The sequence below is a fragment of the Ammospiza nelsoni genome, chromosome 13, assembly GCF_027579445.1.
Source record: "Ammospiza nelsoni isolate bAmmNel1 chromosome 13, bAmmNel1.pri, whole genome shotgun sequence".
Classification (NCBI taxonomy): Eukaryota; Metazoa; Chordata; class Aves; order Passeriformes; family Passerellidae; genus Ammospiza; species Ammospiza nelsoni.
In genome coordinates, this window is record NC_080645.1 from 18,327,426 (window position 1) to 18,353,090 (window position 25,665).

At 37.8% G+C, this 25,665-nt stretch overlaps 1 protein-coding gene across 2 annotated transcripts in view; it reads left to right on the top strand.

Annotated features, from left to right (window-relative positions):
- Positions 1-25,665, top strand: part of CDH13 (cadherin 13) — a 442,261-nt gene that overhangs the window by 178,642 nt on the left and 237,954 nt on the right. For both annotated transcript variants that reach the window (XM_059481271.1, XM_059481270.1), the window contains exon 4: positions 4,749-4,865. In XM_059481271.1, the coding sequence (XP_059337254.1) occupies positions 4,749-4,865 (117 nt within the window). The remainder of the gene's footprint in view (positions 1-4,748; positions 4,866-25,665) is intronic.

The following is a 25,665-nucleotide window of genomic DNA, read 5'->3' on the forward strand; positions in this document are numbered from 1 at the left end:
AAGTGATTTTTAGGGTGACATTTATGGGCATTGAGGACAGAATGCTTTTGAGCAGATGTTTGTGTGAATGCCATTGACCTTTAAATTTCTTAAATTTATTCATTGAGTTCATTATTTGTTTAAATAGTCGTTCATTAACTTAAAGTTCCAGCACATTTCTGAGATTTTTTTATATTACTACCAACATGTGAAAATATTTTTCTGGTTTAGGCAGAAAAATACATTTTAGAAATAATTAACTTCAATACGGCTGATGATAACAATATTCTGATGATAGAAATAACACACATAAAGAAATTAAGTATTACAGCATGATTTAAAATGTCAACTGAGAATTATATAAAAATTAATCCTTAAATTCACCTGTAAAGAGTTCTAGTTTTTCAGTATTTTTGTGATATAGGAAAACCAACATATCTCAGACTACCACACCCCATTCCCTATTTCAGACAAACTTTGCTTGCAACCAGCATCCAATTAATTTTATTTTTTGTATTTTGGGCTGACCCTATTTTATACCATCAACCTCAGTATATAAGACCAACTAAATGACAAGAAACTGAAGCACTTTTCTGGTCAGCACAGTGGATTACAGATTGCCACTCCAGCAGCGTTTCCAACCCTCATTGTGACAAATCGATCCCAGAATTCAGCCACCCTATTCCCATGACAAGTTCTAATGAAATTTTCTTTGCCAAGAGTAATGGTTTGTGCTGCTGGAGAGTGACCAGGCTATTCATTCAAATATTCAAGCACTGCAAGAAGGCCTGGTAAAAAGAAGGAAAAACAAAACAAAGAGGAGAGTTCTTGAAAGATGCAGGGAAATTCCAGCTTGCATGATGCTGGAGTTTGGGCAGGCTGGCATCTCTCAATTCAAGTTTAGCCAAAATGCTGGAAAATGAGGAGTTTGTGTTTGGTGCTTTTTTATTGGGAACAGGAAATCAAACTTTATTGCCAAACTTTATAACCAAACTTTATTGCCGTTGAATCAGCTAAACTATGGTTGAGCTGATTCCATGCCTAGAAGAGGAAATTAAGGAACTCAAAAATAGGGTGTAAAAGTTGGTCATGAAATGGTGGCAGTGAAGTAATAGTTGGATTCTGATCATAATCCATTGACCATGAAAAGTATATTTCACTGACCATGTGAGATATGGAATCGTAGTTAAGCAGTAAAAGTAATGAACCTGATGAGATTTCTCTCCTACCATTTTTGTTTAAAAAAACCCACTAAAAACAATCAAAAATATTGAATTTTTTGTTTTGGTGCATTTTAGGTAGGAAAGAATTCGTTATATTGTACCTATATTAAATTTTGCCTGTGGACAGACACTTTTATATTCCTGTATTTCATACAAGGTAGCACCAGTGAGAGAAGCAGATGTGAGCACAGCCATCATGTCTCTGGGTGCTGGTTGGACACAGCCACCTGGGACAGGCCAGAAATCCTCATTTGGAGTTGTTGTAACCTCTGTGGTTTTGGTCAGCTGGGTCCAGCAAAGGTGATGGAGAACTCCTGTGTGGGTTCACTCATGGCAAGGTCAAAAAGAGCACTCCCGTGACAATGCCAGCCTGATATTTTAAGAACTTTTGAAGCAAAATTACCAACTCTACCTGGAGTAATTTTATATCCCTTGTGAGTTCTTCTCCAGGAAATTAAATAGGTGAATGCAGTAAGAATTATTATATATCCAATATATCCATCTATGAATGAGAGTTATCAGCTGTTGAGTCAGGTGTTAAGTGCACATGTAATGTCAGATTCCTTGGCAAATTCCTTCTTTTACACTCACTGAGGATCAAACCTGCAGTTGCAGCTGCTTGGCACTAAACAAAATGTTTTTCCCTTTTCTTAGTTCTTTACAAGTGTGGAAATCATGATAACCACAAACACCAGTCAATTATTCAATTGGTGAAGTATTCTTGACATTTTCTTCTCCTCTGCTTACCTGCACTCCCTAGAGGTGCTTTTGGCCACTTATTTAATCAGTCATTGCTGTTAGACACCAGGGGATGATAGGACAGAAATCATGAAGAAATCACTATTTAGAAAAACACAGTGAGATATGAAGAATATGAAACACACTTAGGGAAGTGTTTACATTTCTGTGCTTAATCTGCAGAACCTCCTTCTCCATGAAACAGAATAATTGTGTTAGAAACAAAAGACAATAATTCAAATTTTTGTTGTTCTGAAGTTCTGCTTAGAAATCTGGACTTAAAGGCCTTAAGTCTTACCATCATAGTGCTTTCCTTTAGAACTTCACTGCTTTATATTAATGACTAACTGTAGATAATTTGAGTTTTTCTTCCATTTGAGAACCTTTGGGAAGTGTAAGGATAACCTGTCATGGGAAAGTGATGAGCTAACTGTTTATGGGTCTATGGTTACCAAAATTGTGAGCCCTAGATGTTGAACAATCTGGAAATTGCTTTTCCTACTCAAACTGTCACAGAAAGAATTGTGACATATTCAAAGTCTTGTTGGATGGGACTGTGAGAAAAGTGATCTGGTGGAAGATGTCCCTGCTTACTGCAGGTAGGACCAGATGGCTTTTAAAGGTCCCTTTCAACCCAAACCTTTCCATGACACAAAGATAAGCAAATCTGAGTGCCTTGTTCATTTCCAAAGACTCCCAGGTCTCTGACATTCAGATTTGTCTCAAATCCCTCCATCTCCCTGAGCTGAATTAAACCACGAGAGTAGAGCAGGACTGAAAGGTGTGATCAGATAAATGCTGCTGCTGAGCTGAGGATCTGGGGTTTCCTTGTGGCCATCCTGGGAGTCACTCCTGCTCCTCAGGATCATCCCAGGCATGTGCCAGCCCCTCTGTGTTTACAGTGGGGTTTTGAAAGCTTTACTGCTCTGTGCATTTGCCTTTGGACAGGATTCAGCTCTTGTCATTTGACACTTCAACTGTTTTTATCTTGAACTTTCTCATGAATTTTTATTAAGGAAAACTCTTGGGAGAGGAGTTGAAAGACAAAAGCAGGGACCTGAGTGGCCTTCAGACTGAAAGATTAGAGAGAAATGGCAAAGCCTTGGGGAGAGCTGGGAACTCTACTGGGGGGAGCCTCAAAATGTTATGAAAATTGGCAGCATTGTGAGAAGGGATTCTCTGTGTGGTTCCCACTGCTCTTTGACTTTATCATGACTAAAGCAAACTGGTGAAAACTTGAGTTTCCCTTGCTCGTGTTTGCTGTCAAATTTGAGAAATGATGCTAAAGCCAGCAGAGGTAGAGCAGAGTTGTGTGGTGAGAGGCTTGTTGGATGGGAGGAGTTGTCACAGATGGAGGCAGGAGCAGCTGTGGAGAGCTTGGCTGATGGATCCAGACTGTGCCACCGAAATAAACTCATTCAGCCCTGCCATTTTATAAAAACACAGCCTAGGGATGGAGGTTTCATTGTGTAATGAAGAATCAGTTGTTAAAACAACAACATGGATCCCAGAACTGGCTGAAAACTTTGGGGTTTGGAGTTTGTGCATTAAGAGAACAAAGTGTTATCTGTAGGATATAACTGCCTTACTGGGATGAGACATTTAATTCAAAGAGTGATTTTTTAATAAAACTGCCATGGCAACCCAAATGAAAAGAAGTGATTGAAATATTTTTCAGTTCCACAGTTCCCAGCACACTACAAATCTGCCCTTTTTTGTTGTTAGGTTTTGGTTGTTTTGTTTCATTTGTTTGTGGGTGTTTGTTTGTTTTGTGGGGGTTTTTTGTTGTTTATTTCTCTTCCAAAAAAGGATCAAGGGAGAGCTTTGGGAGATGGGGAGAGGCTGTTTTTGACCTTGGCAGTAACTGTGCTTGGAAAGGAGAGCTTTAGAGGCTGTGGGAGGAAGCAGGGGAAGGAGAGTGGTCTCTGGGAAGCTGCAGCTCCTGCAGGGAGAGCGCTGAGCAGATCAGAGACAGAGGGGAAGACAAAGCAAAGGTGTGCTGGGCAGAGTTTTCCAGGGGCCAGAGGCCACTGTGGAGAGTTCAGTGTAGCTCATAACGTGCTGAACTGCCTGAAGCTCAGACAGAAAGAAAGGCTCCAGAAAATACAGAGGAAAAGGAGTCATGTGTACATACAACTTTTATTTTTGTTCTTTCTGAGAGCATAGCATGAAGCTTTCTCTAAGAGAAAGCAAACCCCAACGCAGCAAAACATCCAACACCAACAACCTACCAGCTCATATTTGAAGTTACACCTGGGCTTTGGTGTCTGATTTGAAGTTATAAACTTTTGGTGTTTATTGAGTGTTCATTTCCTGTGGACTGTGTTTGCAAATTCACTTTGTTCTGTTTGATTGAATGCCTGGACTGAGAAGTGACTGAGTGAAGATGATGTCTGTCCTCATCTATGTCTTCAGAGATATTATCATCTATATCTTTAGAGAAAATTCTCTAGAAACATTTGAAATGTGGCTTTTACTGGTCTTGTGCAAGTATTTGAGGTAAATCAGACCTTGCTAAAGGTTTATGATTTAATCAGCTATCAGTTTAGGGTTGTAGACACAACTGCTTAGGTTTATAACTTGTTTACATGAGTACAAAATCAATATGGGCTGTCTACTGCCACTGAAAAAGTGCAGTAACCTGAAAGATGAAATACATGCTTTATTATGTTATCACTAATTGCTGGAAAATATACAATACTAAACTTGGAATCTGGTGGTTCATGGGAATTTTCCCTAAATGTGCAGGGAAAGGGAAGGACACCTGAATATCTGGAATTTTTACTCATTGGTCTTTTTCTTTTTCAGGAAATCTTAAAACTAGAAGGCAGCCTTGGAATTCCAAGACAAAAAAGGGCTATTTTGGCAACTCCAATACTAATTCCTGAAAATCAAAGACCTCCATTCCCCAGATTAGTTGGCAAGGTAAGTCAACAAACTGGGTCAAATTTTGATATTAAGTAATTGATCTATTACTCTTACAGTTTTGCAATGCCTATCACATTGGTAGTAATCCAGATTTCTTCCTACCCTCTTCCATCCCTTCTGCTTGTGAACACTGAATTTTTGGATCTCAGGCAGTCTCTCTGTAGAAGTTCCTTCATTAAGAATTTCTTTTGGGGAGTTTAAGATGGGAGTTCCGGGCTCCTCAGGCCCAAGGAGACGAACCAGGCCCTGTTTGTGCTGCAATGTTTTTCTGGCATTTTGTCATCCTGATTTGTCCCTGTTCCTGAAGTGCTTCTTGGGCATCACAAGTGCCTTAGAGGATGCACAAAGACAGAAATGTGAGAGCATCTGGCAGGCTGCTTTTCAAAGGCCCTGAGAAACCTGTCCTCAACTAATGTTCAAATCACAGGAATTGCAAATGATCAGCGCCTTGAAATATTTGGAGATGTTATAATTTTTACAATCTTTTATGGGGTTTTTTCAGCCTAGCTCCAATTTAGGTATCCAGATGATTAATTTGGCTGGAATATATTGCAAACAGAAAGAGAGATTATGCATGTGTCAGGGGAGACAGAAGTTTTAGAGATATTTAAGATAATGGAATGACATATTCTAGGTCAACTGTGGTAATTTGCAACTGAATGCTGAACAAAGCATAAATAAAAAGGTTTGGACTCTCAGACCTACTGATTGTAGGGAAGAAATTCTGTCAAAATCAATGCAGAAAAGAAAAACAGCTATTTCAGGTCTTTCTGACTTTTCACAGATCTTCACAAGACAGGCTGTGAGGTTCTGGTAACCACAATGAATGTCTGTAGTAACTCAGAGTTCTGGTTCCTGTACCTGTGTCAGATCCTGCACAAGTTGGAGAAAAAGCTGTTCATCCTTCCCTTAAATTTAGATATTTATCATCAGCTTTCCATAGTTTCATGAATTTTTAAAAATTCACTTAGTTGCTCACTTCTGTGAGGTGTGAGGAACGTGTTTATTCCCTCTTCCAAAATATTTTGGGGCTCATCTTCAGAAGCCACATGGACTATGGATCACAGCTCCTGCTGGGTGTTGGTTTTTCCTGAACCTCATGAAAAAACCCTTTGCCATCTCTGCTCTGCAGTGATCCCTGCAGAAGGACATTGCAGATTTGTGTGGTTTCTATGGTGTTTTGGGGAAGAGGCAAAGCATCCAGAGAATGAGTAATTTGCATGTCATAACAGAGTTTCAAAAATGAGAAGGAATCTGAAGCTGTCCTGACTGCATGGAATGGATGATAAGGGTAATTTCAGATTTTTGACTTGTGTGGTACCACCACGTGATCCTGTCTGGGTGTTCACATAGAAGTCAGGTTTCCAGTGTGTTATTTTCCCTTTCTTTCTTACTTTCCCTTACTTTTCCCTGCTTTAGCAAATTACCAGTGTGGTTTATTAATTTGTTCTGATTTCCTCTTGCTCTCCACCTCATGCTGTGCTGGCTGGAATTGCACAAGGTTGTTTGGAAGTGATTGCAGCAGCCAACAGGTGAAATGCTGATTAGCACTTAGTGGGGAGCTGGGCAGATGTGTGGAAAGAAGAGAGCAGAGGGAGGACAATTAATTGAGTTTTATTTCACAGTTAGGAAACACATCATAAAAGAAAAAAAAATAGGAATTTTAGAGGATTTCCGTCATGAATTTTTGATATATGTATATCAGGAAGGAGATACTGCACTGGACAAGTGAAAACAGTGTTTTGCTCAAATTAATTACAAAAAAATTTCAATTAGTATTTAGGTTAACAAGGAGGTACATGTGTCAGGCCTGTTCTCTGTGCTGTTCCTGGCTTTCCAGCATCCCCACTCAGGAACTGGATTATTGCCTTGCCTTTTCCACACCCTTCACTAGGGTAGCTCTTAATTAAATAACTATCCTAGGCCTGCTGCGCTTGTAGGTGGAGAAATCTCACCTTTAAGCAGGATTTAAGGTTTTACATATTGTGCCTTTGTGCCTGAGGGAGAACCCTGAGATTAAAACATTTTAATACAACCTTTGTGACCAGATGGCCCAGGCTACAACTCCTGGCTGTTATTGATGTGTTTTGTTTAGCTCTTGCTGATAGAGCACTGGGATATGATATTCAATTTTTAGTCTCTCTCCATATGCTGCTTTTCCTGTTTATTTGTCCACATGAAGTCAAATGAAATCCAAAGCAGTGGGATGCAGGATTATTTTGTACTTCCACTGTATTATTCTCCACTTCACCATGGAAATGTTTTCTAAGACTAATTCAGAGTGGTGGTTCTGTGCATGTGCAAACAATGGCACCCTTCAGCTGAGGATGGCGCTTTTTGAAGTTTAATCCTCACTAATGCTGACCCCAAGGAGCACAAAGGGAATTGTGGAGATGCTCAACAAGTCCCAGCTCTTTTTCCACACTTCAGAAGAGAAGGACACCTGCAAAGTGAGACTGTGTTTATCCAGGCTCAGAGGATTTGCTCTTCGTGTTATGGATGGGCAAATGGTGAATCAAGGATTCTATTCTCCAGTTTAAAGGAGATGTCCTGCATAAGAATGAATATTGCAATTGTTGGCAGGTAAAATCTGGAAGCCTGGTGAAAATTGGCAGGACATTTTATGCTCAGTGAAGGGCAGAACACAGAGAGAGTTACACCGGAGTCTTTGCAGGAAATCATTGAATAAATCAACCCCAAAACTTTATTTTTTTCCCATAAGAATTTTTTTGCTGTTATTTGTCTGTTTTGTCTTTTGGAGGGGTTGTGGGGCTGGATCAGTTATTTTTGATCAGAAACTTTCTATACTTCCTGCCCCTGATCTGGCTGTTAGCTGCACTTGCATGGCAGGACTGACCCCAACAAAATCTCAAGACTAGAAGTGGTCCAAGCTTGCAAACAGAATAAAAAATCTTTAAGATCAACGAGGTAGTGGTTTGTTTTTTCCTCTTCTGAGATGTAAATTTAAGGCAAAGAGCAAATGCATCTTGCCTGTTAAAGCAGCAGTAGAAAAACACTTGAAGAAGGGAGGAAGCTGAAGAAAACTGGATGTAAAAAGCTGCTGCAAGCTGGTATTTTTGGTGGCTATACTATTTATATACCATAAATTGCATGCTTCAGAGAAGAGAATTTCCATGGACTAAGAAAGCAGCTGTAAAAAAATGTCAAACTTCAGGCAAAAAATTGAAGTGTCAAAAGAGATGATCATGAACTCTCAGCCTGGGAAGAGAATCCAGAGAGAAGGTTTGTAGGTTAGAGGAAGATATAAGAGTGGAGCAACAGTGAAACAAAAGCTGAATTAAGAAGTTTTTTGGTACCACTGGAAGATTAAGCAGAAAATGAGAGGGAGCCTAAAGCTGAGGAGGAAAGGACCTGGCAAGGATGGATGTCCAAGCCTGGAGGATAATGGTGTGTGCTCACAGAGAAGAGAATGATGTGCAGAAACCCCAAAACCTTTCCAACGCCACGAGAGGGATCTGTGTGAGTGCTTATCAGCTGCTTGGCTGGGAAAGGTCTGAATCCAAATAATTGGCCTGAATCTTTGTTTCAGTTACTAAAAATGATGTGGAAGAAAAAGAATGCATTTCTCATAATGGAACTAGGCATGGGGTCTACAGGAAACATTTACTGGATTTTTAGGGATTAATTTTTTAATATCCCATTGTTTGTTTTCAAATCATCACCACATAAATGCAGTGGTTGTGCTGTGCCAGAGCATGGTCAGAAAACAGGAAATGGTCATCAGCAAGAATTTTGGCTTGTCCAGAAGACAAAAATATTTTTGGTGACTGCTGAAGAAGTGGGTGAGGACCTTTTTCAGAGAGGAGATGGAATTACAGAGACACAAGGAATTTCGATTCCTTGAATAAGTCTGATGGCATAAAAGGAGAGCATTCTTCTAAAATACGTCTACAATTCCACATGGGAAAGGCATATCCACAGATAAGGATATAGAAAAAAGAAGCAAACAAGGCAGAAAAGTGAACAAATGGAAAAGGGTGTTATTTATGAATAGCACTTAGGCAATAAATAAAGCTCTTTGAAATCCATCAAGAAACAAAGATTGGGTTTAGAGAAAAAATCAAGTTATAGTCCAGGTATAGTAAGACTGGGCAGAAATATATATGAGCTCAATTTGCTCTGCCTAGCACAAGCATTTTCTGTAAATCCAGATGATTTAAGTGAAAGGAATACACTGGTGTAATAACTAATGGACATAAATTTTGGCATAAGATTAAAAGAAAAGTTTCTGGTACCCAGAGAAGAGGAATTAACTTCCACCAGCAGTACTGAGGAGGGAAGACAATATTTGATAAATATGTGATCACAGTTGCATAACACAGCTGCTTCTGATCCTGACAGAACAGACACCTCCAGTTTTCCTGCTACTCTGGTGTTCCTGAAATGTGTAAAACCCTGCTGAGCTGGGCCTGGATGGTTGGAGGTGTCAGGGTTTAACATCTGATTAAATTCTTGGAAGAATGGCACACTCCTGACCTTCAGGGAAAAACAGCAACCTACCTCAGCAATGGAAGCAATGAAAAGAGCAGCACTCCATTAAATGAAAGGGCTTTCACTGCATGTCCATGAATTATTAAGCTACAGCACATTAATTCTCATTAAAGGATATGTATTTGATGTCCTAACAAACTACTAAGTGAAAACAGCACTTCAGATTTGTCTCTTTGTCTGAGAGGTGTCTCTTCAGCCCTCCCTTTTTAAAGAATACTGACATTCACATAAACAATTCCGACAGAACACATTTGTTTTCTTTCAGCTAATAGAATTTTATTGGAAAAATTTGCTAAAATACACCTGTTTACTTAAGACTTTCAGAAGAATCACACAAGTTGTAAATGCCGTGGAAAACTGGAAAACAATGATTTACCGTAATTTCTTCAATGTTTGATGTTGCTAATAAGAATAAAAGAATTTTAAAACATTTGGGGAATACTTTCTAATCTAGTTACTATGGTTACAAGATTGTTGGAGATAAAGCAGTTATGTGGCAATGATGGAATCGAATTTTCTGAACAATATTGATATATCCAGTACCTAATTTCCTGCTTCATAATAAATCATGTTAATGACCTGAAGGAAGGCAGCAAACAGAAGAGATTTTCTGCTCTAAAGCTGTTCAGCAAAGTATGCTGCAGTTTAACTGCCACACTGCTTGTGTTAACTTTGATTTCAGGCGTTGATAATTTTAAACTGTGCTGCAAATTAAGGTAGAGGTGAGAAAAAAGTCTGTCCCTGCCAGTAAATTGCCTATGGAAAGTAACTAAGATGAAATAAAACCCTGGAAAGTCATTTGTCATTGGCACAGTAACTTAATTGTAGGCTCAAGTTTAAAATGTTTGGATTATTTTCAGACATAACAGCTATTCCATCTAATGAATAGGGATGGAGAATGAGAATTATCATTCCCTAACCCCAATCTCTGTGGTTTTCATGGAACCAGACTGATTTTTTTTTGTTAACTTTCATCTTTAAAGTCTTCCAAAATGATCCTGTATCCTGAGCTGACTGATGGGAAGTTGTTTTTTTCCACCTTGACTTTCTGTCTTGTTTGAGTTCAGTTCTTTGGAATACCCACTCAATCTGTCCAGTTCCTAGAATCTATTTTCTTATTGAATGTACAGTTTTGAGCAAAAACTGGTTCTCTGCATTCTTAGCAGGGCCAAATTTTAAACTTAACAAGATGCAGAGCCTAATTCTGTATTCTTGGATTGGTAAAACAGGATATTTGGATGCAGGATCTCTGTTTGTTTAATCCCTTTAATTTATCAAGTTTCTTCCTACAAATCTATTCAGAGTAACACTTTATCTTAAGTGGGATGAGAGATGCAACAGACTTACCCAGCTTTATTTAGTAGAGTGATATGTTAATATGTTAACATAAAAACTGCAAAATATCAAAGTCGGGGAGAGAACACAACCACAGAGCTTCCTTTAAATCAATTAAGATATTTATTTGATAGCTGTGAACTGATTCATACTGCTTCAAACATGATTGTTTTCCTGTTCCCTTCCAAATAATTCCCCTGGTTTCTTGTTATACAGTCAATTGTTAGCAAGTTTATAATACAATATAAAGCAATATCCAAATGAATGACATTTGAGGAACAAAATTAACTTATCCCTGCCAATTTACAAACTAGATACTGTCATACTGTCAACCTTGGTGCTTTCATTAATGAAAGACTTTAATAAAGGCATTTTGCAGCCTGGTCTGGCGACAAATTTGATATTACCAGCTGTGGCTTGTTAAAATGGAATTAAGTAAAGATGGTTGGCAGAGCATTTCCAGAAGGAAAAATTATATGTATTATATATGGCTCATCTGTAAGGTGGAGTAAATAGCTGTCACTCAGGGAACAACAGTAATTTTCTTCCTCCTCCCTAACTGCTGATTCTCTTCAGTGATTAATTGAAGAGAATTTTAACCTTTTTGTGTTTTGCCCTTGCTTTTATCATACATGGATGATTCCTGGGGTTTTTTTTTCCACTTACAATTTAGGGTGATGTACAGCAACTGATCAATAGGGTGAATAAAGGAGTATGATGCCATTATCCATAATGACAGCTGTGTTTTAATTCAGGAAACATTTTCCCTTCTCATTTCCAAAACATCTGGTGCTCTTTTCCAGCTGCCCTCTAAAGGCACATTTTTTTAACCTTTCTGGTTTATCATCTTTACCACTTACTGTGCAACCCTGTTGGCTGAATGCAGAAATGGAGTAAGTGAGGTATGGTCTATAGGGCAGAATCATGGAATGCTGAGGCTGGAAAAGGTTTCTGCAATACCTAATTTTGAAGTTAATGTCATTCTTCTCTATTGACCTATTTTTCTTTCTGGTCAAATATATAAAAACGTAAATTATTTTATTTTAATCAGTGTTCCACTGTTGACCTAAAACTTTCAATTACAAAAATCCCACATATCAAGTAATTTCCCTTTGCTTGTGTTTGGAAAAGAAGAATTCAGTTTGGCCACTCTACTTTCTCTGGAATGACTCACAAAGAGAAAAATCACTTTCTGCCACAGACACTTTGCTTAAACAAAGAAAAATGAAGAATTCAGAGAACTGTAATTTTTTGGGATTAACCTGCTTTCCAAAGTTCTGTGTTTAAGTTAGCAAGAGGGTGGATTTTTGGTTTGGCCATGATGTTCCTTAAATTTTCTCAGGCTGTTTATGAAGTCAGGGTGATTATTGGAATGTATATATTTGGTGTTTAAACACAGGATTCAGACCCTCCATGCTGTATTTATTTACATATACGTAAAATGCATATGTGCATGCACACATTTCAGATGTGCACAGCAATAAATGACTACAGACTTGTAGAACATATCCAGACTTCCATCAGCTCTCATTTTGGTCAGTGCTGTTGACTTTGTAGGTGTTTTCCTCCCATTTTAATCTATAAATTGCTGTCGTGAGTTCTTCTCCCTGTCATTGGAAATTCTGCTTTTCCATCCAAAAACGTCCCTTGCGCTGCTGCTCTTCCACACTTTATTTCCCTGCCATGTTTCCATCTGCCTCATGTTCCTGAAGAACAGGTGGAAAACATGGCATAAATATTTATACACATTCTGTTTAAGAGTTGAAGTGACTGTTAAAACATTTGCAGAGTTTTGCCAGGGTGTTATTTTAGTAATATTTAACTTGAGCTGCAGTTTAAGCCAAGTCTTTGTAAGCTTGAGCTGATCCCTCAGCAGTGCCATGGAGCCTTGTAAGCACACACTAAAACATTTCATTTTCCTGTACCCTGCCTGACCCTGAGCATGCTGAAGCTGACAGAAATCCTTCCATCAAAGTGGAAAAGGAGTTTTGATAAGGCCAACCCTCCTGGGAGATTGCAGAGGGAAAAAAGGACCCTTGGAGGAAGCGTGGGTTAAGCTGATCATGTACATAGCAAGTTAAAAACACTTTATTCAATGTGTTTTTTGGGAAAATTTTTAAAGTACACTTGGGAAATAGGATTTTCATCAAGGTTCAAACAGCTTCAGGAGGTTTTTATTTCTACAAAGCACGGACAAAACTATTAAGCTTACATTTCCAATTGAGCTTGAGAATGGATTTGATAATAGGAATCTGTTCAACAATGAAGTCCAGAAATTGAAAGTAGTAGTGATCCCTATAATCTAATAACATGTGTCTTAATATATTTTTTACTTATTAGAATTGAAAAAAAAAAAGTAGCGTAGATGTAGCTGAGCTTGGCTACAACTTGAAAACTTGAATTCAGGGGCTATATTAATTTAATAGAATTCATGTTCAAGCCTGATTTATATTATATTACAAGTATTTTATGATAATAGAAGTGATGAGAGCTGGTTTCCAATAAATAAAAATTCCGTGCAACAAACCCAGCTGCTCTTATCAATGGTAGCACTTTTTGCACAATGATCCTAAATAATCCCCTCAGCACCACTGGGGTTATTTTCTGCCTCCTGATATTTCAAACTGGGATAAGAGGGAGCAAATCCTGCAGCTGACCTGATCAGGCAATGAATATACATGTGAAAAATGGAAATTCTTCCTTCCTCTCTGTCTCTGCCAGTGCCAAAAGGTCTTTTCACTCAGCATTGCTCCAATTTTTTGTGGAACTTCTAGGAACTTTGCATGTTGGATGTTTTTCAATCAAATTTGGTCAAAACTAGCCAAAAGGCTTGAGTTGGATCAGTTAAATGTTATCTTTTTCAGGAGATTAGACTAAGAAATCAGATGATTAGCAAAACAGGCTTTCCTCAACAGATCCTTTTCTACTTGACAAAGAAGCCATTGAATATTCCTGAAAAAGCTCTTGTAGGGTTGGAATTATGGTTAAATCAGACACATGGAAAGGGCAAAGTCTGCAGTGGGCAAATTGCTAATTGTGTAAAAGCAAAACTGTAAGGATCTGTATGAATTTCATACAGCAAAATGGGCAATGCAGAGCACCCTTAAAGTGTGCAAATAGGGAAACATAAGGAATCAACTTCCTCCAGTATCACTGTGCTGTTGGGCAAACCTGAATTTGCTAAGGGTCACCGGAACACCAAAATTAACTTGAATGAATAGAATTTATTATGCATGGCTTATTTTTTCAAACTCCTATACTATCATTACTGCATTAAGTAATTTTCTTATGAGAATCCTAATTGTCAATAAATCGTATTATTTTTTCTTAAAAAAAACTTCAACTCAATAATGATACAATAATGCTTTGGAAAAAAAAGTGTAATTATCTGTTAATGAGAAATCATATAAACTTCATATTGTTTCCTTTTGGGCATGACTGATGAAGGATATTCTTTGTAAGTACTAGAAAGTTATTTTGTAAATAACAGAAAATTGATGGTATTTATTTCCCCAAGATTCCACAGAGATTGGTGGTTCCAAACTCTTTATCCAAGGAGGCACAGATGTGGTTCAGGACGTGCTGCTGCTGTTTGCACCCAGCAGCTCCTTTCCTCATGTACTAGAAAACAAGCTTTGACCACATTTTTCATCTTGAAAACTCCCATCCTGAGCAGCCTTTTAATTCTGGGAACAAATGAAGCACATGTTCCCTGATGATGACTCATGTGTATGCATAGGTGCTTATAATTTATGGAGATGAAGACAGGTACAACCCAGGCCAGTGCAGCAGAGCCAAGAACAAAAAATAAAAAAAATTAAAAATCCTTCTTCACAGGCTTTTCAAAACAACTACTTTCTAAAGTTCTTATTGGCAACCAGAGTTAATTAGATTTTTAAAATTAGACAGAAATTTTCTCATCAGCTTTTTAAATCAAAGACTAGAGGGAAAATACAGCTCAGCTGTCATTTTTTGTCCTTGATTCTCTCAAGGAGGGACTCCCTGTTGCTTGTGTAATGAACCATGGGGACCCTCCTGCAGCAGCTTTCAAAGAAATTATTATGTTGAAGAGAGAGAGAAATTATCTCATTGCACATAATTTAGGAACAGGGCCTGCTATTTGTTTCAGTCATGAATTTACAGTCAGGAGATTTTGAGTTTCATAGATCTGGGTGACAATCAAATACCTGGCAAACAGTTCATGCAGTTTTACTTCTACTGGAGATTCAAAAAGACTGTAAGAGGATTCTTCAAAATCCCCAACCTCCCTCACAAAAGTGAAATTCCTGTCAAAGTGGAAAACTATAAACTACCAGTAAATATTTCAATTATTTTAGAAAGAAGGGAGGCTGTGCCACACTGCAGATGTTCTCAGTGGAGGGACAGGAATATGATGGAGTATCTCAAAATGAAGTGTCAAAAGAAATGGATTCAGAGCAAAAGAGAAAAAATATTATAAAATAGCAAAGAGCAAGTTTGTGGAGTTCAGACTGGGAATTAAATCCTGACTGTGGCAGGTAGCGACTGCTGCACCTTGGCTTCTCTGGAATGTGGGGTCACATCCTTCCCATTCTTTTTAAAAAACTCCCTAAAATCCTTGAGAAACATTAGGAATTACAGCCCACCGAATCCCACTCCTGCACCAGGCAGTCAAAACCCAGATGCAGCAGTCACTGGAACAGATAAACTTTGGAAGATCATGAAGTGAACAGTCAACGTGGATCTTTCTGAGGCAATTCATATTTCCTAAATGTATTGAGATCTGTGGAGAAGCTGAAAGTGTAGATAAATCTGATCAATAAACCATACTTGGGTTTCTCTACCGAGAGAAAATGCTTCCTTCTTCTAAAAGTGATTGAAACATTGGTGTGGAAACAGATTTCCATAGGGAAGGTTTTGCCAATAGATGTTTCAAGGATTTATAAAGTGATTTGTGTTTAACACAACAGAAATTATCTGGGAAAGGAGACATTGCAGTGACAGAGTTTGCAGATCATCCAAAATGAGTCATGAGACTGACAAAGAATGGGAAGATTGGAGTGCTGCAGAGTGATTTAACAGTACTGAAGGTTAGGACTGGTTGATAATTTTTGTCAAGCACTGTGAAATTCTGTGTGTTGTCACAAGATGTGGAGGCCAAAAGGAAAGGGTGTCCTTGGTGTTGTGCTGGCACAGGATGACATTGATCACCACTGCAGGGAGAATCCAGGAATGACCCCCAACCATTCCTCTGTAATTTTTGGTTCATTTTTGAATTACTTGTACTTCTCTTTGTAAAGAAAACACACTGCAGGAACATTTCAGGGTGGCTGCACAAATAGTTACTTTGCAGTTCTGTAATTCCACAAGCCATGTCTGGGTTAAGCTCTTGTTCTTCTAAATACAATTTCTATCATTCAAATATGTCTGGAAAGCAGAGAGAAGGGCTGAGGAATGTGTGACTCATTATTTGTCTTCAAATATTGCTTTGTTATTTAAAGAGTCATTCTGCATTTCAAAAGCATGTAGGCAATGGTAGAAACAAAAAGCTATTTCTGAAAACAGTGAGATTTAAGTTTCCAAGGCCCACATTTGCAGTGAATTTAGGTGTCTCATTTCCTTCATCACGGTGTGTGTAATCTGCAGTTAAAATGGAATTAAAGCTATTTCTTCTGGCATTTCTGAGAATTTGTGCATCTCCAGTACTCCTGTAAAGGAGATTTTATAATGTCTACTACAGGGTTTTAGTTTGGATCCTTGCTGCTGTCCCCCCTGGGATGCTGGGCTGGCACATCCCTTGTTTGTCCAACATGCAGGAATTGTCCTGGAGGTTGGGGTAATTTGAACTTGGGGTTTTTAATTGAGTTGTTCCAGGCTTCCTCTCCAAGATACTGCAGAAGGGTTAAATTTAGCAACTAAATTTTCTAATATAAATTTCTCCAATATTTATTTTTCTGTGGGTTTAATTTAATGCTGATATACTGTGCTGTCAATTGAAAATCCCCAGGACAGGTCAAAGTGATAGATGTAGAGAAGCAGTCCTAATTGATGAGAGATCTGTTTTCTTGCCCATTGATTTCTGTGGCTGAAATTGAAATGAATGATTTGCAGTTGAAATGACTTGGCTATTCTTTCTAAAGATCAATTTCAAAGCCATCTCTGCTCTTCATATTAGCTGGGAAATCCTGGGACTGTTTTAAGATCTTTCTGTATTCTAAACACATTAAGTGTAACCATAGAAACATACATATTAAGGTGATTTTAATTATTAATAAACTTGGTAGACGTTGCTAAATTATTTTTGTACCTCTACAATGGGTTGTTGACTGATTTACATTTCAAAAAAGTTACTAATTCCATTAAATATTTTTTTACTTCTATTTGAGAATTGTGATCATATGCCTGCAGCCTTAACTTCTGGTAAAAATTAAACAACAGTACCTGATCCTGGGGAAATTAACTTGCTTCATTAATCTAAAGGCTCTTTTTGCCTCATTAATTATTGCTGCAGTTTTACCTGCATTTCCCTTAAATTAGAAGAGAGAAAGGCATTATTTTAAGTTTATTGCTGAATTCTTTGTGAGGATGGGTGTGCTCTTGTTCCTTCTTTATAGCTGTCAGCACATTATTATTCTCCATATCTTTCTATTTCCATATGAGACTCACTAATATTTCAGGGAGGTTCTCTTTACATGAAAATGTGTAGTAAATTTGTAGTAAAACAGGTTTAGTAGTGTATGTAATGTAATATTTGTTATCTTTGGATGTTTTAGTCTTATTATAATTGCCGTTAAATATAGGGAACAGCAATTAATTGCAACAGAAATAGCTGTTAATGCTTTCATTTGTTTTGAGTAAGGGAATTGCAATAATGATCAGGTTGGTAATTTTTGTCAAGCATTGAGATATTTTGTGTATTGTCACAAGATGTAGAGGCCAAAGGGGTCCTTGGAACAATGATCTGAGCCTGTGTGAACTGGTGAGAACGGGCTGGGCTGAGGTTAACACTGAGCTGAGGCAATGTCTGTGAAAAACAGGTGAATTCTGGATTCACACTGATGGAATTGAAGTCAAATATGGCCATGGGGGATTATAGATTATCACTTAATAATGCCACTATCAGTAAGGAGTGGTTAGCGTGAAGTGTAAACACCATGGAATGAAATCCAGTGGTGTTTTTTGGGTGTGCCTTCTCTTTTCCCCTCACTGGCAGTGTGTCAGTGCCTTGGTGGGCTGGAAATCCCAGCCCCAGTGCTGGCTGGGTGCTGATCCAGAGCCAAAGCCAAGGCCCAGAGTGGCTGTGCCTCCAATATTGCTGCACAATCCAGCTGGCTCCTCTCTCTGCACGCTGAAGGGCAGCAGGACTGGTTGGATATTTGCATTTTGCCAGTTCAAAATGGCACTGCAGACCTGAGTTTCTGTTTGACTCCTGTTTTAACTCTGTCGTTGTAGGACAGATGACATGTTTATTAGCACTGAATTAAGAAGGACACCAGGGAGACAGCACTGCAAGGATGCTCTGGCATCAGGATCACCCCTGGGCTGGATCCACCTCCCAGACCCTGTTCCAGAGCACACATCAATGGGGCTTCTTCTCTTGGAAGCCAATACATCCCTTAGAGTAGCAGGACTGGATTGTGTCAGATTCATTCCCATTAAACAGCATTAAACTGTTCTTTTTAAGTCAGGTTCAAATTGCTTAAGCTTGTTCTGGTAGATGGAACAGAACCTCCATGACTCCTGAGCTCATTTAAATAAAAATCTTGTTGTTACAAAAGAGGGAAATTCTTTCTAACATTTAGAATACTTTATAAAAATATCTCCCTTTTTCTTTTTTTGCTCTGGTTTATTCAGTGTGAATTTTACTTCTTGAATGTCTTTCTCTATTCCTTTATTTTCTTCAATCTCAGCTAAGTATTAAAATGATTTTTTCCACACTATTAGCTACATTTACATTCTGCAAGATAAAGAACACCATAGCCATTATCCACCAATCCTATGTATGTAACACTTTAGTAATTTAACAGCTCCAACTTTCACAAAATCTTACTATTAGCTTTAAATAGTATTTTTTGACTTTGAACAGTGTTATGGCAAAGCAATTGTATGTGACTGGAAAGCATCTAATTTTGTCAGAGTTAAAAAAGATAAAACTGCTAGAGGCAGTGGAAAAATATCTTGTATTTAGCCACAAGTGGATTAAAAATCTCAGCAATTTTTTGATTTTAATTGTATAAAAACTGTAATTAAGATTTAAGTAAAGATAAATTATAAATTCAGAGGCTGATACTAACTTTCAAGTTTATGAAATGCAGTGTTAAGAAAAGGACAATCCATTATTTCTCTTGCCTACAATTTTTTTCTTGGCCTCAGGCCACCATTGGGCAAAATCCAACCTTTTCTTATAGAAACTTGTGTGTATTTACCCTCTAGTTCCTTCCTTTAAAAAGTAAATTTTATTCCAGTAATTCAAGAACAGAATTTATGTTCTTTGTGTGTTATATGGGTTCTTCAACATTAATATTCTAATTCTTAATAGTTGCTGATAGAAGCCACCAACTATTACATTCTGGACTCAATATGGAACATTTCTTTCCTGCTGTCTTAGATGTCATGAAATATTGTTTTTTAAGGTATATTTATTAGGAAAATACTTAAATTAGACTTTGATGGACTGGGTTTCACAGAACATTGAAAAACACAACTGCATATGGGATAAAAACAGAGCTTAGTGATCAAAATTAATTTCTTTGAAGCTGCATTTAAAAATTTTGTTTATTTACCTATTTATTTATGTAGCTGGTGATATGTGAGATAACAGTACCACACTTTAGGCAGCTTAGAAAGTTATTTTCTAAAAAGAATTCAGTACAGATTGTTGTGTTAAGAGTTTCAGGGTACAGCTCTCCATAGAGGTCATCCTAGACTTTGGAAGTGGTTCATATTTTAAAAGAGCATTTATATTTTAAGCCCATATTTAATAATTATTGGTTAAAACATCCAAAGGTTATCATGTGTAGTCTTCAAAGAACTTATTTACTGAAGCTTTAACTAAGTTTGCATTTCTGGCTTTAATTTTTTGGTTGGAATCTTCCACAAGAGTGGGCAATGCTACCATTGGAACAATGTGGAGAATCATTGCTTCACATTATTAAATTGCAGTTTTATTTGTTGCTTAGTGAAATTTGAGGAAAATATCTGTATTTATCAATGCACTTTGAGAACCAGGAAAACATTTTGAGCAATATTTTTGTGTCACCTGACTCAAAGGCATTTTTTCTTATGATGGCCAACAAGACACTGATTTGGCTGAATTCTGAAATAAGGCTTCTTAAAAGAGATTACTTCAAACTTTAAGCACAGTGTAATTGATCAGTCAGCATTCTGTGGATTATTTGTTATTTATTCTCAGAGATACCAGAAAATCTTACTTATACTCTTAAAATAATCTGTTGGAGCTCAAAGCCAGCAGCTGTGCAGCTCTTTCCAATACCCTTGTAATCCCCTCAACATTTCAGATTATTTCTGTAGGAGATTTTTAGCTTTATGTGGAGTTTTTTATTCTAAATGAGTAGTTAGATTAAATCAGGTTGACATTTGTTTGCCAGCAGAGAAAATCAGTGGCAACTGGTTCACTTCAGATAACACTTGCTAAGGACTCTGAGAGCTTCCACTATGTAGGAAGGGTAGTTTAAGTTTTTCCTTTCCAAATTTGGCCTTTTCCACAGTTTCTCCAGGTATAGATGCCAACCTTTACACACAAATGCAAATGTTTATGCAGAAATATTGATACGAATATCTGTGTCAGTAGGAGATGAGACTAAAACAAAGACACCCTCACTTGGAACAGCAACAACTTTTGGCTTGCTGAGTCACAAAGTGTAGATGCTCTCTGCATTTAAATTTTATGGCTCAGCTTCCAGGTTTTTGAGGAAGGAAATTATAAAATTTGCATGAATTATCACACTAACCTAGAGCAGCTCTTTTCTGCATAAATTCAGGTTGGGTAATTGGTGTTGTTGCAAAATCGAATTAAATAGTTTTGCTAGTCCAGAATTAGGTACACAGAGTTATCTTGATGTGAATAAACAGGAATAATTTTGTTATTGTCTACAATTTTATTGGTGAGAGCCCTTACAGAGGCACAAACAGGGGCAGAGCAGTTTGCAGAGGACACATGAAATAAATCCTTGGAGTGCAGCAGTGACAGGAACCATCCTGATCTCAGGGTGCCTGCCAGCACTTTGTGCTTACACCTCATCCATTCCTGTGTTTTTAGAAATGCATCAGTAGCTTTAAAAGTTCACTCCAAAGAGCTCCTGTATTTTTGTGCGGTACCTTGGAAGGAGCAGATGTTCTGTGTTTTGAATTGCTGCATGTTTGGCGTGTTGGATCTGGGGGTACAGGCTGCTCTTATTCAAATCACCATTTTGAGATAAAACTGCCATTGAAGAAACGGCAAATCCTGCAGTGGAAATGTCAGGATCAGAGATCCACCCTTCATTTTCTTCTGACTACTCAAGTAATGATTCCACTTTATGAACTGAGTGCTGGGCTTTACTAAAACCAAGCAGAAGTCACTCTGGTAAATACTTTTTTTTTTTTTTTCAATCTCTTTTCAGTGCTAGTATGATTAGGATTTTTATTAATACAGTAGATTAATAACAATAAGAGTGTCTGGTATTAGATTAAAAAAAGACATCAATGCTAACATTTAGCCACTATAGACTGATTTTGCTTCAAATTAGAAGCAGTAAAATTTATCAAGGTGTGATTAAAACTTTATTTTGAGTAACATTATCAGAGGTTTCTGCCATGTAGTCCATGCTAGCTCTTCAAACACAGTCACATGTGGAATTGCTAACAAAAGGTTTTCCAAGCATGTAGGTAAAATTTTTGATCAGGTTTGTGATGGCATTGATAATTTAAGGGCCAATATGAAGAAAACACAAATTACATTTAAAATAATAACTTTAAGTTACATTTCTGCCTACAATATTTAAAGAATTATGACTACTCACAGCTGTTTAGAATTGATCTCTGATGGTTTTGCATGAAAAGTGAGGTGGATTCACTGATAAAAATTGAAATGTGTGTAGAGAACCAAAATTAAAATCTCAATTAAAATTTTAAAAAAAGCACAAACTTACTAATAGAAGTATCCAGTGCTTCATCATACTGAAATGTTTGAAAATTTGAAATATCTCAGATAACTGTCAAACACAGCTGCCATCTGCCCTTGGCAGAAGCACCAGCAGCTGCTGAGATGCAGACCTGTGACCTCTAGATAAGTTTCTATACACAGAAAAGTATTTATCTTCCTCCTATGACCTTCCATGAACAAGACATGAGCCATGGATTTGTTTCCTAGGGAACTAGTGACTGAGGAAAATCTATAATTAGATCTGTGGGTTGTTTGCTACAAGTGGGAATTGGGTGCTAAGCAGGTTCCTAAAGTATCCACAAGTATTAGACAGACTTCATGTAATCGAACCAAATTTAGAAAAAAATACCCTTCATCATGATATTTCTTTTTTAATGTCTTCAATTATAAAAATTAAGTACTTTTGATAGGGTACTTATTCCTCTAAGTTCATTTTAATTGCAAAATATTTTTACATTCAAGGCTCATCAGGTTGCTAGCTAAAGGAAAAATAAAATTAGTCAAAATCTTCCAAGAAATTTCTTCAGCTTCAGCTGAGTCTTAACTTTCAAGAGCATTTTAGGTGCAACACTCTCATCAGCTCCATTTTCTCACTTTACTACTCCCATTCAGCTCCTCAGGTCGGCTCTGCAAGTTCAGTGCTTTATTCTGCAATTCCAATTGCTTTGCCCAGCTGGGGGGTCCCACTTAATCCAGGTCTTGCTTCCTTTCTTTGCTGCACGCATGGATCTGAAGAGAACATTTGTAGCTGGGTCCCAGGGGCAGCAGAAGTGGCTGCAGGGAGAGCAAGCAGCCCGGGCTCTGTGTTCCCCAGGCAAGGCAGGGTTGGTACTGCCCAGCCCTCATCTGCAGATTATTCCAGCCCAAATGCTGCCCTGCTGCCCCAGCTCAGGGCCAGATCAGCGCCCTGTGCCTGTCTGGGCGCTGCACAAGAGGCTCTCAGTGATGAATTAAGATTTTGATCTTATTCAGAATAAATAGCACTGTGAAATACCTGGGAAGAGGCGCTGTAAATTGGCTATGTTCTCCTCTTTTCTCTCATTTCTTCCACATTTAGCTACACCTGTGGTGATTGCACATTGTGTATTTTGTCCCAAGTCCTGAATTGCTGCAATTCCAAATCATCAAATGTGGCAATGTTACCTCTTAATTTCTGCCTTTTTAGATCTATGAAAATCTTTCAGTAAAGCTCCTCTTTAAATCCAAGTAATCCCTTCATTTGTTTGTTTGTTTTTAAGGGGATCTTTTGAGTTCTTCTTTTGATGTTGTCAATCACAGTCAGGTTTTCCCTAACAGAGCCCAGCTTGGAGCTGCTCCGTCTGGCTGTCACTCAGCAGAGAGTGGTGCTCCAATTCCTCCAAGTGACAGGGTTTGCAAGTCACTGAAATAGCAAATCAAATATGGTGCTGAAATGGCTCCTGAAAGGCCAGTGAAACAGCCAGGCCTCCTGTGACAAGGAACATTTCTAAATCCTCTCCTTTGAGGCCACAAAAAGCTGTGTTTGTGACCTCTGTGCTGTAGGGACACGGTGCTGTGCACAGAATCCTGAGTCTGCAGATATAGCTGTGAAACAGACTGCTAGGAACAGGGAGAGGGGAAATTATTTGTAATGAATCTTCTTGCTCTTTATAAATTAGGAGTAAAAGGAAGCTGAGGAATTACCTGCTACAAAAGCTAATGCACATCTTGATGTGTTTATTGAATTACTTTGCTTCGATCTCTGAGCAAATGCTCATTGTTAGCTATTTATATTGGTTAAATCCTCAAATTTAAATCCCTGCAACTGCTGGAAAGGGTTCTTCAGGGAGAATCCTTGCATCTGTGTACAACAACAATAATGAACCTGGGGCTGAAGGGATCCACCAGTGCCCAGGGCTCCCACATGTATAAATTCATTTTGCTTCACTCCAACACCTGTGCATCCCACTACAAAGTTGATCTGCATTTTGCAAACATTTATGCGTAATTATGATAAAAAGCCATTATGTTGAGAAGATATTTTTTGGTTGAATATCAAATATCTTATTTGTTTTGATTATTCTAAAAAGATCTGGGAAATGGAGCCCTGGTGGTGAAACAACTTCACTGGTTTTTAATATATTGTGTCATTTTCATACATTGAGATACTCTGTTGAAAACATTTGCCTCTCAAATTTATGAACCTTGTCAAATTTCAGATTTGCAGCTGTTTCTACTTAGTAAAACATTGTGTTTGCACTGATGTTAGAAAAGAATAGTTGGTATAGTACATTTTATAGGAAGTAAAGCCACAGTCCAAAAAAATCCTTCAATGTTTCACCCATTTTTTGAGCAGTGCAAGTTCTATTTCCTTCATGTGCATGAAGTCCTCAGTGTGGTGCTGGATCAGAGCATTCACAGTTTTGTCTGAATGCCTTCAGGCATGAACACTGGTACCATTTGCAGCCCCTAATCAATCTTACAAAAATGCATCAAAAATATGCTAAAACCACTTTAATTCTCCCAGGCTTGTTCCTAAATCAGGCACTTCCTGAAATGTTTTGCATGACAAAGCTCAGAGTTAAAATGCTAAAAAGGACTCTCTTGAAAATATTAGTGTTTTGGTTTTTTTTTGTTTTCATAATTAATTTAATTTCAATGCCTGACTTTTTTATTCCCATGTTCTTTCTCTGAAAGGTGATATAAAAGTTTTCATGTTCAAGGTATTTGTACACCCCATGCTGAGTATTTCAGAATTTTATGCAGGTATGAAAACACTTCAGTTTACAGATGCACTATTGTAATAATACACATTCCTTTTTTCCCTGTAATTCTTAAGAGAACAAGTGCAAAACAACGTGACTGAGAAGTAATTGCTACTCTTGTAATAAGAGTTTTGCCCAGTGCCACTGAGGTTTAAATGTGTATGAAGATGTAAGAATAAATAACAAATAATCCACAGAAGTAAATACAGAATCCAAAATTGTTTTGGATGTTTTGGATAACATCCTGAAAGGGCACTGCCCAGATGTGCTTTGATTGACAATGGAGTGAAGTTAATGGTCCATTATGCAAGCAAGAAAAAGTGGTGCCTGAAAAACATCCTGGCTTTATCCCTAATTATCACCAGTAAAGGACACAATCACTTAGAGAAGCTTTAGAATTCCTGTTAATTTTATGGGAATGAATCCACTGGATCTCCTTGCCTGTCACCTGCACATGGAGTGGATCTGGAGAAAGTTCTAATCAGAGAGAAAGCCAGGGTCAGGTCTGGCCTTCATCAAAGAGCACAGTTTGGCTTCACTTCATCTGACATTTCTTTAAAGAAGCCAGAGGTACTAATTTTTACATAATAAATTATTAAAGTCAGCAAAGTATATAAATTCCTTTCTAGCCACGGGTTTTGTAGGTTTAGCTGACAGTAATGAAGAAGTTTCTGTTGGTTAATGCTTTCGAATAACAATGGAAATATTTTGCATTTGTTTTGGTTGAAAGAATATTTGAGTCAGTGTGGAGCAGATGGAGCCTCTGAGTGTAAAGAGTAATTTTCAGTATGGCAGGACAGGAAGTGTCTGTTTATTTAAACAATATCTGAACAATGGGCCTAAACCATTGTTTTGCTTTTGTAGAGCAAAGTGATTTAAGGGAAAAAATAGTTCACCTTTAAATATTCCATGAATAAATTTGCTTCCTAATAGTTTAGGGGAAGCAGGAAATCTCAGAACCAAACAATCCTAAAAAAAAACAAACCCCAAACAAAAACCAACCAACCAACCAACCAAACCCCAAAAAATCACCCCAAAAAAACCCAACCCACTAAAAAAGAAATCCCAAACAAAACTAAAAAAC